Consider the following 19,473-nt stretch of genomic DNA (forward strand, 5'->3'; position numbering starts at 1 on the left):
TAAAATATGATAATTCTTCTTTGAATTTCTTCTTTTTGATTGTTTTGTAAAGTGTGAGCTATGTTTGGTAAATTGCTTGACTTGCCCTTTAATCTTTGGGCTGTGTCCCAATCACTTTGGCCCTGTTTGACTGGACATTTAATTAAAAAGTGTAAAAGGTGTAAATTCACTATGCCACTCACATCCATCTGCCTCTCTTCGTGTAGACTTTGTTTCAGACTCATAAGCATTTACCTCATCTCCAAGTCTAAGGCAAAAGAGGGCTCTTTGGACAATTCTTTGAACTATATTTTGACCAGGGACACAAGGTATCTAAAATGAGGAGCATACACAGGAAATCACACAAATTAATATTTGTATAAGCATTTACCTGTAAGAAATACAAACAAAATGATGATTGCTCTAGGCTGTGGGGGTATTCCAGAACTCATCTCTAAAGTTTTGCAGCCATCTTTGAAAGGTGTTACTTCTCTTTTACACACTTGATTACACTAGTCCTGTTAAACAAGAGCTTTTACTAAGTAGTGCTCTGGTAGAAACGCCTATACTTTAATCAGTGCAGGTATCTTCTGCTTCTCTTTCCACTTTTTAAATGCAGGAACATTTTCATGCTTTTATTGATACTCTGGAAGCTTGCTTCCTGGCGTGCAGAACTGCAGTAAAGATACAGCAGACCCAATGACTCCCTTCCACTCACTTTCTAACCATGGTTGGTTTTTAATGCATTTTACCTATTTAGTTTATGTTTTATCAATAGCAATTCCTTTTTTTATACTGTATAAAGAAGATGACACATTTGCACTATTTTTATAATATACATATATTTAGTTTTGGATATACTTATTAAGGAATTCAAACTTCAACATCAAAGGATAGATTTGTTTATGCATTATACTATTTGTCTCAAGCTACTGTTTGTCATTTAACTGATATTAATTTTGGTCATATCAGAATTTGCATATATATTAATTTACACTTTATATATGTATAGCATTTATGTATTTGGTTTATGTTATTAATTACATATAGTAGGTTATGATAACTGATGAGCAAATCTGTCCTGTTTCACTTTGCTGAAAATCTGGAAATTTGCAAAACGGCAAAAATTGGCAAAAGGCATTAAAGTCAATGGGCATTTTGGTTTTTTTGCAGCTACCACATGTGGCCATTGGAGTCTATAGTGTTTTTATACTGCCCTTTTGAACAATTCAGAGGGAAAATGATCTCCAGAACAGCCCCAGCTGAAGGGGCGCTGCTACCATGAGGCAACAGCACCCCATGAGTTACTTGGTGCAGCAGAAGTTGCTCCTGATCATTTTAAGAGCCAACTTCTGGTGCTGTAAAGGTAGCCAAGGGGGCCAAGGGGAAGGCGGCATCACAAAAGCCACCTTAGGTGACATTAGGTCTAGAAAACCTTACTCTCAGAAAAGATAGAGCTTACTGCCAGACCACACCTCTATTTGCTAATGGTAATCAGCTCACATACCTGATCAGGCACTCATTTTCACAGCCCTCTGTGCTGCTTCATAGAGCATTCTGAGAGGATATAACTTCCTTAAATGAACATAAATGGAATCATTTTTTAGCTGCTTGGCCATGCACATAGGTGGAGCAGTTTCATTAATCCAATGGGCTAGCTTTCAGGTCAAACAATAATGCACAATGGAAAAGGAAAAAAGGTGCTGTCATTTTGTAAGGTTGCACAGTTCACATTAATTTTCTAGACCCTCTAGGTTTGCTGTTAGCTGGTGATACTGCTAGATGTGCTGTAAGAAGTGACTGGAAAACAGATGTTTCAGTCCCTTGCAACCGGTTCTGATCTGACTGGATGACCTGCTAGTAAGTCAAACAAGTTGACTGAGGGCACCAATTATAATTATCTGCCCAGTCAAGTCCTTATTATGTTGCATAAAGCAATTTTACCCTTTGATCCCAATTATTGTGGGGATAATCTGACATTGCCCCAAATTGCTCTGATCCTTTATACTTAGAATAGAATCTGTTTATAGCAGATGTGAGAGTGTGCCCAGTCATCATTGGCCAAATAGATGTAAACACAGAATTAATTACAGTAACAACAAGGTCTACCAGGCAGTCTGTTAATATTTTTATGGATTTTTGGCAGGACATAAAACACAGGAGTCACTGGATTTTCCTGAATCAAATATCTCACCAAATCTCCATCAGTCATTTCCACCCTTCTGGAATAATTTACCACTACCTGAATTTTCTTCTGAATCTCAACTAAAGGGTCCCCAGATAGCTTTTTATAGGTAGTACTATCAGCTAACTGCCTGTGTATTTCTCTTACATAATATTGCCGACACATTACAACAACTGTGCCAACCTTATCTGCAGCCTTGAATATCAGGTCCTCCCATCCAACTCATAAGTTATTCAATGCATCCTGTTCTCCCTTAGATTTTGGTGCAGTTTTAATATCTCTCTGCCTATATGCTAATTCAAGTTTTTTAATTTCTGCAGAAGTTTCAACACAAGTATTTCTACTTTCACTAGGCAATTTTAAACCCAATGTTTAGCACAAAACATATTAATAGGAGAGTTATCACCAGCTAGATTTACTTTAGCAAATTGTAACCTTTGAGCAAAATAGCTCCAAGTCACAATTAAAAAAAATTAGGTCCAGAAACTAAGAGACTGTATGGGGCATGCTGTACATCGACTAAAATTTCAGATTACTGATGCGATTCCTAAACTGAGAAGAAAAGGTTTTGTACAGGGAAGCCTGGTGGATCCGAAAATTAGTCTTGTTCCAAATGGTTTAAACATGGAATATGACCTGTTTTTACATAAAGGACAGTATTTTAATCAGTGGACTTAGCTTCCCCGTTTTACAGTATTTATATGGATATATTAAACAACACTTGAAATTGGACACCTTTGAACTTGAAACAGATTCTATCGGACTTTTTGTTGGTTTATATTGTGCACTTTAACTGGTTGATCTGGATGTGTGAGTTGTATATTAATTAAACACTAGGTGGTGCTATGTTACACAGGATATAAGAAGATCACATACACTTGATTGTTAGCTTAATAAACGATGTATGCCTGTATATCTTTATTTATAAAGCACTACTTATGTACGCAGCGCTGTACAGTAGAATACATTAATACAAATGGGGGGTTATTAAGATAATCGATAAATACAAACTATACCAAGAAATACAAATAAATACAAGATACACTTGCAATAAGTTAAGAGTCAAAGACACAAGAGGATGGAGGTCCCTGCCCCGTAGAGCTTACAGTTATAAAGAGCCAATTAGACTTGAAACGTTACTGTTGCTCGTGCTGTGACAATAAAGACTTTTGACTGCTGCATGTGTTGTGACAAGAAAGACTTTTTAATTTCATAATGGAGTGCTGCCTTTAACCACTGGAATACAAGTTCCCAGTAGTGGAGGGACCGTGTTGGATGTGCACCCATTACTTAATTATGCAATTAAGTGAGTGCTACCTATTTGCGTTGCAAGATTGCTTCCTCAGAGATCACCTAAAGTTTTTATTGTGTGCCCTAAAAGTAAGGTTAAAGACTTATGAGTACTCAGTGAGCAACTGTTTATAGTATTCAACTAATACCTATGTCTGCTGATTGCCTCTACACTCCAGGAAGATGGTGGGGTTCACAGCATATAAGTAGACTGCCAGGCTGAGAAGTAACTGGTAAAGTAGGACTGCAATTGGCTGCAGAATTACAAACAGACACAGGACAGTCTCCCTTTCAGTTAGTTATCTTAGGGGTATTTGGGATGTTTATATTTTTTTTAGTGTCACCTAATTTTTATGGGTGGATGGGATGACAATGTAGGATACCATCCTTAAACTAAGCAATATTTTGGTATTTAAAGACCCTAACCCAGAGGACTTAGCAGTAAGGGTTGTGCCTCTATCCCCACTGTACTTGGAATAATGGTCACAAGACATGAGTGCATTTATATAATTTGGACACTAACCCTAAAAAAAATTCTGAGACAACCCACTATTCATTTTGCAAGTTAATTACACCTTCTTTCTCTGTCTAATGACTAGGAGGTCATGGTTAGTCAGTTTCCTTTTTTACCCCTACTCAACTTAAAACTGGGCATGGTGATATGGGAGTGGGTCCATCTATTTACCTACACATAGTGCTGGTAATGAATTGTTTTTATAACCCAGTATCCTATTACAAATGAAGGAGCATCAAGGGCATAACACGCAAACAAACGTTCTGGGGCCCTTTTGTTTTCTTATTATCCTTATTATCCTTTACTCCAACACATAGGGGCCGATTTACTAATCCTCAAATGGATCAAAAGCGTCCGAATGCATTTTTTTCGTAATGATCTGTATTTTGCGATTTTTTCGTCACCGTCGCAACGTTTTCATAAATTGTCACGACTTATTCGTAGCCGTTACGACTTGCGTGAATTGTCGCGACTTTTTCGTGGCCGTCGCGAAAAAATCGGAAAGGTTTGCCCGCCGTTTACTAGCGCTCAATACGAAAAAGTTGCGACAATTCGCGCAAGTCGTAACGGCTACGAAAAAGTCGCGACAATTCGCGCAAGTCGTAACGGCTACGAAAAAGTCATGACGGCAAAGAAAAAATCGCAAAAAATACAAAAAAGTCGCAAAATGTTCGTTTCCAATCTGATTTTTTCCCATTCGGGATTTGGATTCGTGGATTAGTAAAGCAGCCCCATAGAATTGGTGCTCCCTGTTTTTGGCAGTATGCCTTATAGTAGATGAGACTTGATGTGCTGAGTGGCTTAGAGCAAATTTTGGTGTTGTTGTATTTACAGTAAGTATGCATTATGTGCAAAGTACAACGATAGAGGCCAGAGTCAAAAATATTTTGTGACCTTTTAGTAATGTGTTCAGTGCAACATGTGTAAATGGTGGTGTGGGTCTCTGCCCCCGGTATAAAATACCCAAAACATCTGCTCTAAACCATAACTGTACTTTTAATACATAACCTTGCACGGCAAAGCCAGTTTGTGGTTATATGACATGGGGTGTCTTGTTGAGGGTGCAGGGAGTATTTTTACACTTGCTGATATATATATATATACCCACTTTTTTTGCATATACTCACTAGAGGGCACTAGATGCTAGCAGTGTTGGTTAAATAGGCAGGAATTCCTACAATAAGTATGATAGAAAATGATGTGTGGAAAATTTCCAACTCATCTTGTATATCTGGATGCATAACCACTAATAAGTTTAACTAATGGGAACCAATTTTACAAGCACATTTATATTGCTTTCCTTACCTTAGACATCCAAAGAACAATACTATCTGGTTTTGACCTATTAAGCCTAACTTCTAATTTGGGGGCAGGAACATATGCCAATGTTTGGAAAGATAAGCACTGAACATAAAGTTGAAGGCATCATAGCAGTTCCAATTTAGAATTCTCTTGAAATCAATATAATAGCAACAAAATATTTGAATAAAATGCAAGAAGGTAGAACTTTCTAGGTAACCGAGACATCAGGTTACATATCTACACCATTTAGCAAAATAAACAATACATACACAAATGGCACATAGCTCCCCACTCATCTTATACCATACATTACAATTGGTCTTAAGATACTTCCCACAGTCTTCTTTTATTCTTTTGTTTCGGTTCTTCCAACTATTAGCTACATTATAATTTCCTATTTGCCATTTCTCTTCCCTGCTCTGCATTAATTTCATTCTCTTTGCCCTACTTTTCTGCCACTTTACTTCCCCACCTTTTTTTGGTCCCCTCATCAATCCTTTGCCTTCAAGTGGCGTAATTCAAAAGTAGACTCCGAGACTTCTTGGAGGTCCACGTGGTATGGGAGTCTAGTAGGACACTTTCAGTATATAAAAATGTCTTATTCCCAGCATTTAAGGGGCTCTAAAATATTTTTTTAGGGACCTAGAAACATTGTAGTTATGCCACTGTCTCCTTTCCTTTGCTCTCCTTAGCTCTCCCACTGCTATTTCTTTACCCTTCCTTATGCTATCCTATTCTTCTTTCTCTGTTGCTTCTCCATTCAGTGCAGTAGAAATACTCAGAAAGTCAGAGAAAACAGGGACACTTTACAAAAACTCATTCATTTCCATTGGATAATTAAGAGGTAGGGCTTTAAAAGTAATAAAAAACTCAAATAAACAGAATAAAAAATCTAATAACTGGGAGTCTGGCACTGATTGTGAAGCAATAAATGGGGAGGATGATTTGTTTGGGCAACTGAGGAGAGCCCCTTACTGCTACATACGACCACCTTTTGCAAGAATAAATAGATACTGAGGAGAAACATTGGAAAATAATGGGGGTATTGTAATAAAAGTCAGAGTTTTTGCCTCCAGTCTAGTAAACTATACCAACTAATCAGATATTTGCTTTTTTCTGTAATCTTCCTTGAGTCCAGAGAATACTAGAGGGCGGGTGGGGGGGGTCAAAGGGTATGAAGTATTTGATTAATTTCCAAAAAAGGTATAACATTGCAGTATAAAGAGACCACAGCACAATTTAACCCTTACTTTGCCAAATGTTTACATTTTATTTTCAGTCTCTTCTGTGACAATGAGCAATACAATGTTGCACTTTTTTAAAGCCTTTAATTGGAAGAGCCAAGCAAGGGTTTTACCCACTGTAGGACATTACTACATTATGGTCTAATAATGTGATATAATTATACCTTGTCAATAACACATGATATGAGTTTCAGCCTTTAAAAACTACATTCTTTTATAGGATGCTGGAAAATTGTTACAGTATTTCTATTGGTTAAAATTATTTATGCCAATGCAGAGGATACAAAAAAACCTTAGGAAAATTTAAAAACCACCTCATAAAACTTTGTAAAATCTCTAAAATCTCTAAAAAATGCTTGCATGTGAAAAAATATGTAAAGGGGACCTGTCAGTCAGACATAAAAAGCTGTATAATATACATAATAAATATACAAAATAAATTAAACAAGATTAAACCCAATTTTTTTTTTATTTACATACCCATTATAAAGGCATTTCAAAATCCCTGTCCTGCATTTCCATTTGGCATTTTCTAGATGTCACTGCCCTCCTCTTATTCCCACATCCTTCTCACCATCTAATTGTGTAGCCAGTGCAGAACTGAAATGGTGAGAAGTGGCACAATATAAATAAAGTATAACAACAATAAAGAGGTATATATTTACAATTGATTGGTCAAATTAATGTGATATTGACACATTCCTATGATAATTGATGTAAGTATTACTAAAAAAGAAAGCCCATAGCCTAGAAATTGCTCCAAGCAGCCCATGACTAAGTGCCCCTAGAGCATGAAACACATAGGGCCTTTGGAGATGTTTTAATGTAGCTTTAATAAAGTCTTTTTTAACAGTTTTTTGTGACCCCTTTGGAGTTTCTATATGCCCATGGTGCTTGTTGCTTTTCACCAAGAAACCTCTGGCCCAGTGGTACCTGCTGTCACTGTGAGGGCAGGGGGTGCAATGTGAGACCTGGCTGAAGATGAAGATGCACCTGAATGGGTATTTCACATAGCTGACATTTTTAAAACCAGTCCTTACTCTAATGCACATCTGTGCTTCATAAGTGATGCAATATGCATACATGCTGGCTATGAAAATCCAGACCTGCAGTTTGAGTTTTCATTGGTAAATAGGGCACAAATTGTTAAGCCCACTAGTCAGCCATTTATTATTTGTTTGATTTCCTGGGGACAAAAAGCAATTTGCAGTCATTTAAAACCTTTGCCCTGCCTATGTAAATAAATCCTTAGGATATTCTGTACAAAATAGTGTGTGTGTATGTATATATATTTATTTATTTATATATATATATTTTTTTTATTTATTTATTTATTTTTTTAAAATAAAAAGCTCCTTTATGTCCAGAGAGAAAAAGAAAAAATATATGCCATCTGACTAGCTCTGAAATAAAAGGTTTGGTTGAACTCACAAAAAAAACATGAAAAAAGAGTGCAGTGTATCCCCAACTCCTGGCAGTCGGGCACATCCGGGAGTGCATAAATCCCATAGAGTTGATATTACGGCGAGTTCCCTGAATCTGACACAGGGGCGGCGCTTGGGGCGGTCCGGGGGGCGGTGCTTGGGGCGGTCGGAGGGGCGGGGCAGATCTGCGGGCGCAGTGCGCATTGGGAGAGTGGATGTTCCGGGCTGGCAGAGTGTAGCTGGTGTTTGTGGGACAGGAGGGTGACACAGGGGGTGGGGGAGGATTGTTGCAGGGCTGCTGGTTTAAGTCAAGATGGTGTTTGAGTCCTTGGTCGTGGATGTGCTGAACCGCTTCCTGGGGGACTATGTTGTGAATCTTGACAGTTCGCAGCTGAAACTCGGCATATGGGGAGGTGAGTGACAACACCCATACTGACTCTGGGGTTTGTATACTGACACATCCAGTGCCTTCGTATTTACATTGCGCACATGTCCTCTGTGCCATATTTACTGATTAGCATGCTTCCCACGTGGGATTGCCCTAGATATGGAGATTCAATGTGCCCTTTGCTGCTAGATGCTGGCAGGTGGTCTGCCCCGTATGTAGGCAGCTGCATGCCGGACCAGCCCAGTAGTGACAGGGGCCAGTGCTGTGAGTTTGTGAGATAACATGGTGTCAGTCCTTTTAGTGGGGCTGGGCTGTCTGGCTGCATGGTACCTTGTCTTCCTGTGTCTGTTGCTTGCATGGGATCAGCACTTTTTTGTGGAGTTTGTAGTTACAGGGTGTCAGAAGCAGTGTCAGGCAGTGCTAGGGTTTCAATCCACCCTGTAGCAATGGCAGCCCCAGGCTTACAGTCCTCCCTGTGGGAATGGTGCTCCCGGGCTCACAGTCCTCCCTGTGGGAATGGTGCTCCCGGGCTCACAGTCCTCCCTGTGGGAATGGTGCTCCCGGGCTCACAGTCCTCCCTGTGGGAATTGTGCTCCCGGGCTCACAGTCCTCCCTGTGGGAATGGTGCTCCCGGGCTCACAGTCCTCCCTGTGGGAATGGTGCTCCCGGGCTCACAGTCCTCCCTGTGGGAATTGTGCTCCCGGGCTCACAGTCCTCCCTGTGGGAATTGTGCTCCCGGGCTCACAGTCCTCCCTGTGGGAATTGTGCTCCCGGGCTCACAGTCTGCCCTGTGGGAATGGTGCTCCCGGGCTCGCAGTCTGCCCTGTGGGAATGGTGCTCCCGGGCTCGCAGTCTGCCCTGTGGGAATGGTGCTCCCGGGCTCACAGTCCTCCCTGTGGGAATTGTGCTCCCGGGCTCACAGTCTGCCCTGTGGGAATGGTGCTCCCGGGCTCACAGTCCTCCCTGTGGGAATTGTGCTCCTGGGCTCACAGTCCTCCCTGTGGGAATGCTGCTCCCGGGCTCACAGTCCTCCCTGTGGGAATGGTGCTCCCGGGCTCACAGTCCTCCCTGTGGGAATGGTGCTCCCGGGCTCACAGTCCTCCCTGTGGGAATTGTGCTCCCGGGCTCACAGTCCTCCCTGTGGGAATGGTGCTCCCGGGCTCACAGTCCTCCCTGTGGGAATGGTGCTCCCGGGCTCACAGTCCTCCCTGTGGGAATGGTGCTCCCGGGCTCACAGTCTGCACTGTGGGAATGGTGCTCCCGGGCTCACAGTCCGCCCTGTGGGAATGGTGCTCCCGGGCTCACAGTCCGCCCTGTGGGAATGGCAGTCCCAGGCTGTCATTCCACCCTACTGGAAAAGGGAATGGCAGTCCAAATCTGCTTGTCCACCTTGTTTTCAGTCCACCCTGTGGGAATTGCAGCCCAGGCTGCTAATCCACCCTTTGGGAATGGAGGTCCCAGATTTTTAGTCCACCCTGTTGAAAATGGTGATACCAGGCTGTCAATCACACCCACAGAATAGCTCATACAGCCTACAATGTTATAGGAAACTTTATTGACAGAGTGTTTTCCTCCCTGTGAAGTACATAATTTTACCAGAGTGCTCACAAAAGCCTCCTTGGACAGGAGCCTTAATATGCTGAGCTTCCAGCAAACATCAACAAAAAAAGATACTGTATTTTGTAGGGATCATTTGCTCCAGAGGGCTGCATTGCTTTGTTTATTCCCATTGGGCAACACTGCTTTGATTTGCTGCTGAACAAAAAAATATTGAGTACAGATCAAATGTATTCTAAAGAGATTGTATAACACCAGGGTTACAGTAGTATCAAGCTTCAGAGTTTGATTTATATGTATATATGTGTTTGTGCACATGCTGGGAGATTATTTGAAGGGGTTGAACTTGGTGGACAGTTGTCTTTATTTCCACTCAAAGTTTTATTTTTACCATTTTTACAAATTTTTTCAATTACTATTTGAAAATCAAAATCATTTATACAGATAATACATACTAAGCGATTTTGATGGGGTTATTTTGTATGTAGTTGTAATGTTTTTAAAAGGCAATAATGATTACATGTAATAACTATATAACTGAAAAAAACTTGTTAGAATATTCTGAATTTATTATTATGTGACCTCACCATGGCAGTTAGTATTGTGCTTATCAAAGTATTGTAAACTACAACATTAATTTTAGTATTTTGGGAACTGTAGCTTACAATGGCTGGGGGTCCCATACTATTACAGCCATGCTTTTTTTTTTTTTCAGGCTTTTGGAAAACTTGATAAAGTGTTAATAATGATATCCCTGTGATAAAAAGTATATAGTATTGTCTTGTTTTTACTGTAGCTAGGTGTCATAATTGTAACAGATTTACTGTGACCAACTGGACCAGGTGGCTGCAATTTGTCACCAACATATTAATTGTTGCAGTTTGTGTCTGACTACTCAAAAACAAACTGGCAAAATTCCAGCACAGTAAGGGGCCTATTTCTTAAAACTTGAGTATGCATTTTTTCACGACTCAAGAAAAAACACTAAAACAACTTTAATATTTTATTTATTTTCCCAGTTTATTAAAACATTCAAGTTTTTTAGACTCATTGAAAATGAATAGAACAATGCGTTTCTTACGGGAATGCTTTGTAAAATGCACACAGATAGCAATTGAGAATATTACCTTAACCCAGTGATTCCCAACCAGTGGCTCAGGGGCAACATTTTGCTCCCCAACCTCTTGGATATTGCTCTCATATTGCTCTTGGTGGCAAGTTTTGGTTGAATAAAAACAAAATAAAGCCCCCTGTAAGCTGATAGTGTGCATAGAGACCCCTAATAGCCAATCTTAGCCCTTATTTGGCACCTCCATTAACTTTTATGGTGCTTGTGTTGCTCTCCAAGTCTTTTTACGTTTGACTGTGGCTCCCAAGTAAGAAAGGTTGGGGACCCCTGCCTTAACCTTTTTTTTTTTTTTTAATGAACCATTTTAAAAAAAAAAAAGGGTGTTAAAAGCCCCATACTCCTCATTGTGCTGCCATTTATCTCTACCTCATTAGTAAAACCATTTTATTGTAATGATGTTTATCAGTTGATGTTTATCAAAGCAATGTGGGTGAGCACTTTCAAAATATTTAATTTTGTAAAAGTCTTCAGTTCTATTTAAATGTTATTATTCAGATGCAGTTTAAATCAATTATCTGTCCTTTACATGGTAAACTAATAGCATAACACTCTGACATGACTATAGAGTATGGGGAAGTTTACTGTGGTGAATACAACTACACTACAGCATGAAGATACACGCATGCATCTACCTAATGAATTATACAGAACATCTCCAAAGATTTTTATAAAAACTGCTTAGTTTAGACCTCTTTTTCTGTTGCCAAATAGGCCAAATAGAACATAATAGGATGCTGTTCTTATATGAATCCGATGGATTAGAATTAGAACAAAGGCTGTAGTGTAAATGAGTTCTCGCTATATCTGAATTCAAATTTAGAAAGCTGCCTGCAAGAGCCAGAACTTAACTAAATAGTTAAATTCTTCCGGTTTCCCACAATCATATTAACAAAAGGTGGTTTCCCTGTACTGCCAAAAGCAGATCTGCTGTTTGATGATAAACATTTAGTGGTTATTCAATGTTGTGCTCTTGCTACAATACAACTTGCTGTCATATGTCACAGTGTAGTACAGAATTCTAAGAGGAGGTGTAACTTGTCTGGAGGGCTTCTCAGAGCAAATCACATTTCCAGGGCTTTTGCATGCTGTTTATACGCAGCAAATATTCCTGTTGTAGCCAAGATGCCAGGCAATGTCTAAGGATGTCTGCTACTGCTAGAGTGGGATATAATGCAGTGGGAAAAGTGGTTCTATAGAAACTGCATTTGCAGTGGGGTGTAGTTTGTATTCTGGGCTTCCCTTTTAAGTGTCTCAAAGGGACATCAGCTGATCTTTTTTTCACTTATTCCTTGAAAGCAATATTTTAAGTTAAATAAGTTCTGTCTATCTATAAAATGCCAACATAATCCACAGCATTGTACAGTTAATGGGTGTTTACATTAAAGGAAACATGTCACCCTAAAAAATAATAATATAAATACATTTTTTATTTTATCATGTTAGTTGAGCAAAATAAACCTCACTTACACTATATAAATAATATATAAATATATAAATAATATAATCACAGCAAGCAGGCAGGTGCCATTTTGGAGACACTGTTAGTTAGCAAGCTTTGCATCCTGCCAAAATATTGTTTATGTGACAGAAATGAGGACCAGATGGCCATGCCCATGCACTGGTGGGGATGGAGGGGAGGGGGGGCAGAATTGAGGACTGCAGTGACATCTTGGCAGATATTGACTGCCCCAGCTCTATGCCTAAGGCATGTAGGCAGGGCAGGCAATATATGATTGACAGCTGGGATTTTAAATGCCTTTATAATGGGTATGGGCGTGTTAAAAAAAAAAAAAAAAAAGGAATTTGGGTTTAATTCGAAAAGGGCTTTTATTATACAGCTTTTTTCGTCTGGGTGACAGGTCGCCTTTAAAAAACCCCTTATTTATTGGCAGCTTTATGTTAATAATAATAGCAATATTGTAAGGGCTATATTCACAAGCGCAAAAAAAGGCATCATGCGTTTATATGCGTTTTTTAAACACAGCTTAGTGCATTTTTGTCAGTTCCAAATGCAACCCTATATTCTGCAGAATTATAAACCCACGTCAAGAGCAAAAAAATATAGCATGTTGCGTCTAAAAAAACAGACGCAGGAAAATTTAACTTTGAATGCTTGCACAAGTTAGTGCAAGTGCAGTGTGCCCCAGCAAACCTACACATCTCCCTTTAACTAAAGTTTTGGGGTGAATTCAGGCCCCCCCAGTCATATAAGTCATTGATGTTACTGTCTGGAAACACTGGGTTTTTAACCTGATCCAAATAGCAGCAGACAGAGGGGCCCCCTAAAGCCCTGGTGTTTCCATGTGGGGCCTGTGTGGACCTTATTTACACCACCGCAGACATGACATTTATAGCCATACCTTATTAGAATGGCCTTCTCCACCAATCAGAAAAGCCTATAGAAGTTATTGAGACTTTTGGATTGGACACTCAGATAATAAGAATATGGGATGGTATGTGTGTTTCTGTGTATGTGGTGCTCTGATGTTATTAGTTGATATTGGTGGCATGTTTAGAAATAGACAATATATTGGGTTTGAGGGTGTGAGTGGAAAGGGCAGGAGAAAACCAGGTAAAAAGTGCAAAGTGATATAATCCCACTTAGTTTAAAAAATGTAACCTTGGGGTTTATTATGATTAGATGTTGCATTGTTCAGATTTTTTGTATACTGCAGTGTCAATAATGTAGAATGTAGCAATCGGGTACAAAAAAATAAGGTTATAAAATGGTCCATATGTTGGAGAGATCCAGCTCTGCTTTAAGTTTTGCTTTATCAAGCGCTCTTTCTCTCCCTTTGGCAACTCTTGGACTGCTACCAAAAACAAGTGAGAACGTTTTTAGGTTAAAGGAGAAGGAAAGGTAAAAATTAAGTAAGCTTTATCAGAAAGGTCTATGTAAATACAGCAATAAGCACTTACAGAAATGCTGCACTGAGTTCTCTGTCAAAACATTTGTTGTGTCTGTTTCCTGTGCCAGAGACACGCAGCTCTTTCCTCTTTCCCCTCTCCTGCACCCCCCCCTCCCTCAAGAATGCTAAGAACTCACTCCCTTAGGGATGTGGATCTGAGCCAATCAGCAGGAAGCTTCCTCATAGTCTTACACACTGAGCATGTACACTGGTCATGGTTTTGGTGCAGGAGTGAGGCATTATGGGAACTTTATTTATAGAACTCAGCTTTTGTTTTTCCTATGAGGCTTCTGATCATCTGAAAGGGAGAAATATGGGGAGACTTAAGGGCACTATTGAGAGAACTGAAGGTATGCCTGCAGCTTGAGATTAACTCTTTATTAGCCTTTCCTTCTCCTTTAAAATAGCTTCTATGTCTTCAACTCAAGGACAGTTCAAGAAATCATTATGGTAAATAGAATGATAAGAAAGGATGATAATTCTCAGCCTTCTCTGAAAACAAAGCATATACAGAACCCACAGGTGTAAAAATAACAAAGAAACTAACATATATACGTTGGATATAAAATGAAAAGCCAGCCAACAATGGGGTTTTTGTTTCTTGTTAAATATTTATAAATATATATATATACAGAAGCAGGCTAAACAGTGATAAGGTTACCCATGGGAGATTGTTTTAGTCTACAAGCAAAAGTATTCAAAGCTTTGTCATCATCTCTTTGCAAAGCATTAATTACGGAGTAAATCTATGGAGTCATCGTTTTAGCGTTATGTACCACTGCGCTTTTGGGATGAAACGCTCTCTTGAGCAGTGGCCAGGAAAATGTCAGTGATTTATAAAAACTGCAGTCTGTATGTTTCTGAAGGTTCCCTTTTATACTAGGTGGTCTCATGGGATTAGGGAACAGATGCAAATATTGAAATTGGATCTGTGCGACATTGTTTTTAAGTTTAATGAGCTCAATATGAAGGTTGGAGGTATACACAATGTGTTTTGCTCTAATTTGCTTGCAAACCTAATTGCTGTAGATGCCGGTGAGATTTCAAGACTTTATATTTGGTATGATACTCTGGAGAATATGCTATTTTTGTTTTGTTTTAAACCTAAATGCTTATTTTTCATTGTATGTAGCTTCAAGTAAAAGGTATATATATATGTAAAAAAAGTGCACCTACACCTCTATTTTTCTTAAAAATAATTAGTTGATTTGGTTAACTCCCTAACTGGTTTTCAATGATTTTAAAGCTATTTGTAAATGTAATTGCTACTTACATCAGTATTTGTCTCCCTTTTATTATCTACACATACTGGTTCTGCTCCCTGAAACAATGCAACCAAAGACAACTGATTAATAGACCTTGAACTAAATTCTGCTACAGAAGAGTTTAAAGATTCAAAAACTAGAGAAAAAATTTGATAAACAGGACACTTCTTCAGTTGTATTTACATTTACAAATAACTTTATTATACAAATTGTAAATAACATACATGGGAAAGTTGGTTAATTACAGTTTCTTTCCTTAGGGCAAACACATATTTTTGTGTGTAGTTCTCATACAACCTACTGCTTTAAATTTGCCATGACTGCAGCAGCAAAATCAAGACAATAAATGCCCACTGCCATGATACAGAAAGCCTATAGGAAAGCATGTTTTCTCTTCACATACAAGATATAGCAATGGTCTTTTTATTCTCTGTCACTTGTTACTGATGCAAAGTTCTCAAGCTTGTATCCCTTGGAGTGCAGTTATTGACATTTTAGGAAGCCCTTTATCAGGAATTGCCTAATTCGTATTAACCTCTTTTGGGAAGAAAATTCTGAAGTAGAGAGATGCATTTTATTTAATTTCCTGTATTCGGAAATGGTCCATCCATTTAGATAATACTAGTGTATACAGTACATGGTCGGCACTCAAGTGAACGCTCTGATGTCTTTGCCAACATGTCTAAACACAAACTTTGGCCACTTAATCTTTCCATGTCATAACTGTGTAATGTCTCTGACTGAACTGGTCAGGGAGAAATTTTCCTGAAGAAAATTGAGTCTTAGATTATCTGTGAGATGATCACATCGCTGATCATATGTGTTTTAGGGGATGCTCCAGATAGGACATACACCACAGGAGGCAAATAGACACTTTTGAGGCAGTTTCCTTTGATGCTTAACAATTGGAAATTGCTTACCATTACCTTAACTGTGTCTATAAGTAGACAAAAGCATTTCTTGAAGATCATCTTGAAATCATGTTTCCCCCCTCCCAAAGATTAGCATAAAAATATATTGAACTAAAGACAATGCGGATAGGGTTGGTGTTAAAACTGTTGTGTAGTTTTAATATGTTTAAAAATATATTAAGCACTTTGTACATGAGATTTACACAGTATTTTACAGGACTTTTAGGTGACCTTTGAACACTAATATGACCTCTTTGAGATTTTAATGTGAGTTAATATAGGTGAACAAAACTTCTTCTGACACGTAATTTTTTTTATTTGTTTAGGAGCAGTAGCACTAAAGAATCTTGAAATTAAAGAAAATGCGCTGGTAAGTTTTTACTCTAAAGATACTTTGGTGACTTGGTAACTTGGAGAATCAAGATGTTAATACATTAACTTTCCAATTCTATTACTCCATCCATCTTATCATAAAGTCTTCAAAACTGCCCTGAGACCATTGGACACTTGGAATGTTCAAATCTTTTTCTCAACAATAGCTTGAGATCTATAACTTTACATATATATAGGGATTTCCTTTCTATCCACTCCAGAATATATACATACATACATACATACATACATATATATAAACAAACAAACAAACAGAGTGCCGCACACATAGGGACTTTAGGAAAAACAAAAAAGAATTTATTGAAAAAGATCCAATGTTTCGAGCACCAACTGTGCTCTTCCTCAGGGACAAACCAGGGACATATATATAAATTCTATTTAATATCTTTTATATTGGACTAGAAAATATATACAAAAAACTTTCCATAAGCTCCTAAGGGAAAATTAAATAAGGAACCAGCAAAAATGGGACATTTATATATAACAGGGCTGTGGAGTCGGTAGATAAATTCTCCGACTCCTCAGTTTCTGATACTTCCAACTCCGACTCCACGACTCCGACTCCTCTGTTTTTAATATGCTAATGTATTTGATACATTCATACAGTCAATGAAAAGCATGCTTCATGGTCACTCAACGTGTTCGTTTATGCACTGCGTGCATTGGGCTTTATTCTTATAGCAGAGAAGTAATTAATTATGACTGTTTGTGAATTGGGACATTCAAACTTGGTTTATTTTTTTTTTATTCCCATTTAAATTTAGTAGGAGTCGGAGTCGGTTCATTTTTTTGCCGACTCCAGGTACCCAAAATTGCCTCCGACTCCTTATTGGTTATAAAACTAATAATTAATATAGATTCAGTCCACTTAAAAGTATCTTAATTTATACCTTTACAGATCTGTACATCTAGATCGCATTGGTATTTATTTTGCTTCATGTCTTTTGTGCTGTGCTGCATTAGATGCTGCAGCTCTTGGCATCATGACCAGGCTTTCTTGTCATATCTGCCAGCACAACTTGCCATAGCATTCCAAGCTAGCAGTGAGTTCAACAGAAATGGGTGTGTGAGGGATAGTGCCATGCCCTAGGTCATAAAAGTACCTCAGTTTTTTCATTGTTAACAGTAATATTAAATATGTTTAAACAAACCCAGTCAAAGCATTTAAAGCTAAAACTCAACTGGACAGTTTCCCACACACTGTGTTAAATATTAAATATATACGACCCCAGTTAGTGGTATCTTTGAATAAGCCATTTAGCTGTTTTTGTTTTAAATGCATTAAAGTGGACCTGTCACCCAGGCATAAAAAGCTGTATAATAAAAGCCCTTTTCAAATTAAACATGTAACCCAAAGTATTTTTTTTATTAACACATCCATACCCATTATATAAGCATTTAAAAGTCCCAGCTGTCAATCATATACTGCCTGCCCCGCCTCTATGCCTTAGGCATAGGGGTGGGGCAGACAGTTACTTTCACTTTCAATTGAGAACTTCTTAGATGTTGCTGCTCTCCTCACATTCCCCTGCCTTCTCACCATGTAATTGTGTAACCAGTGCATGGGCATGGGCATCAGGTCCCCCCATACTGGCACAGAAACAAGATTTTGGCAGGATACACAGCTTGCCTTAATAACAGTGTCCACAAAATGAAGCCTGCCTGTTTTCTGCAATTGTGAATTCCAGTACTGAAGGAAATAAGTTTAAAATTAAGTTTATTTTGCTTGACAAACACAAAAGAAAATAATTTGTAATTATTTCTTAGAGTGACAGGTCCCCTTTAAAGGACCAACCAACCAATAAGATAACTGCTTTTAAACAGGTGACCAGAAAATACTTCCTACTGATTGGTTGCTATGGGTTACTGGTCCTGGGCAAACTTTAGTGCCTTTTATTACATATCCCCCATAGAATTTTACAGTTGGTAAACATACAAAAAATGCAAATGTAAAAAAAAATTAAAAATCTGGCATCCCATTGACTTCCAACTCATGATTTCCTTTAGCTTACAATACAATACATTTGTAGATGTTCTCATTTGACTTGTGACATAAAAAAGCTATAAAGAAATCTGTACTTAAAAAAATGTATCCATAGAAAATGATCCAGCTGAAGCAAATAGTTATGCAGTTTTTTAAAAGACATGTCAACCCCCAAAATAATTTTTTGCCTAATAAAACAAAACTTAATGCTAAGCAACATTGCAATATACATTCATTACAAATTTGTAATAGTTTTTTTTTTTGTATATATAATTACTATTAAAAGCAGAGTTTGCCAGTCCTTTTCTATTCTCTGCCCTGTGGCTTTGGCATTTGAAACAGTGTAACACAAGCCATCAGACTTGCTGGAAGAGCCTGGCATTTGCAACATTTTTTAAAAAGTAACAACCAGGAGTTCAGCAAATGCTGTTTTTCTTTTGAAAATTGTTCATAAGTTTATATTGGAAAGTTGCTTACTCTTATTAGGGAAAACTTATTTTGGGGGTTGAATGTCCTTTGAAAACCAATGAGTTCTGTTAGTGTTATCTCATAACCCTTTTTTATATGTCAGTGTGTAGTTAATTCCTTTCTCAGGATCACTTTCATGGTTTCCTAACACACATTTAAGATAAGACTGCTTAGGAAACTGCTTGCAAAATCAGTTTGTTATTGTAGATTCTCCCTTTCATATACAATGAGCAACATTATTTATTTGTCATAGTTCTTGTTTGTTTCACACTATGCTAGTAAGACTAAAGATGGGCAAGCTACAAGATTTCAAGGGGTCTCACGTGTCACCCTAATTGCTCGGAAGGGCTGCATATTATACTAATAGAAAAGTACTAAGCTTTCTAATAAAGTAACATACCCTAATATTTTTTCTTTTAAAACTTGCATGTAACTTTTTGTGCGACACTGTGGGTTGCCCAAGCAACTTACCTTAAATCAAAGGTTAAATATATATGTATGATGTAAGATCCCTGTTTGTTAGATATTTGT

The 19,473-nt window shown here is 38.3% G+C and overlaps 1 protein-coding gene across 1 annotated transcript in view; it reads left to right on the forward strand.

Moving 5' to 3' along the window:
• Window positions 1–8,144: 8,144 nt before the first annotated feature.
• The window catches only part of vps13a (vacuolar protein sorting 13 homolog A), a 97,945-nt gene continuing 86,616 nt past the window's right edge, over window positions 8,145–19,473 (forward strand). The window contains exons 1-2 of the mRNA XM_031890907.1: window positions 8,145–8,351; window positions 16,424–16,467. Of these exons, the coding sequence (XP_031746767.1) occupies window positions 8,252–8,351; window positions 16,424–16,467 (144 nt within the window). The 5' untranslated portion in view covers window positions 8,145–8,251. The remainder of the gene's footprint in view (window positions 8,352–16,423; window positions 16,468–19,473) is intronic.

Source organism: Xenopus tropicalis, chromosome 1 (assembly GCF_000004195.4).
Source record: "Xenopus tropicalis strain Nigerian chromosome 1, UCB_Xtro_10.0, whole genome shotgun sequence".
Classification (NCBI taxonomy): Eukaryota; Metazoa; Chordata; class Amphibia; order Anura; family Pipidae; genus Xenopus; species Xenopus tropicalis.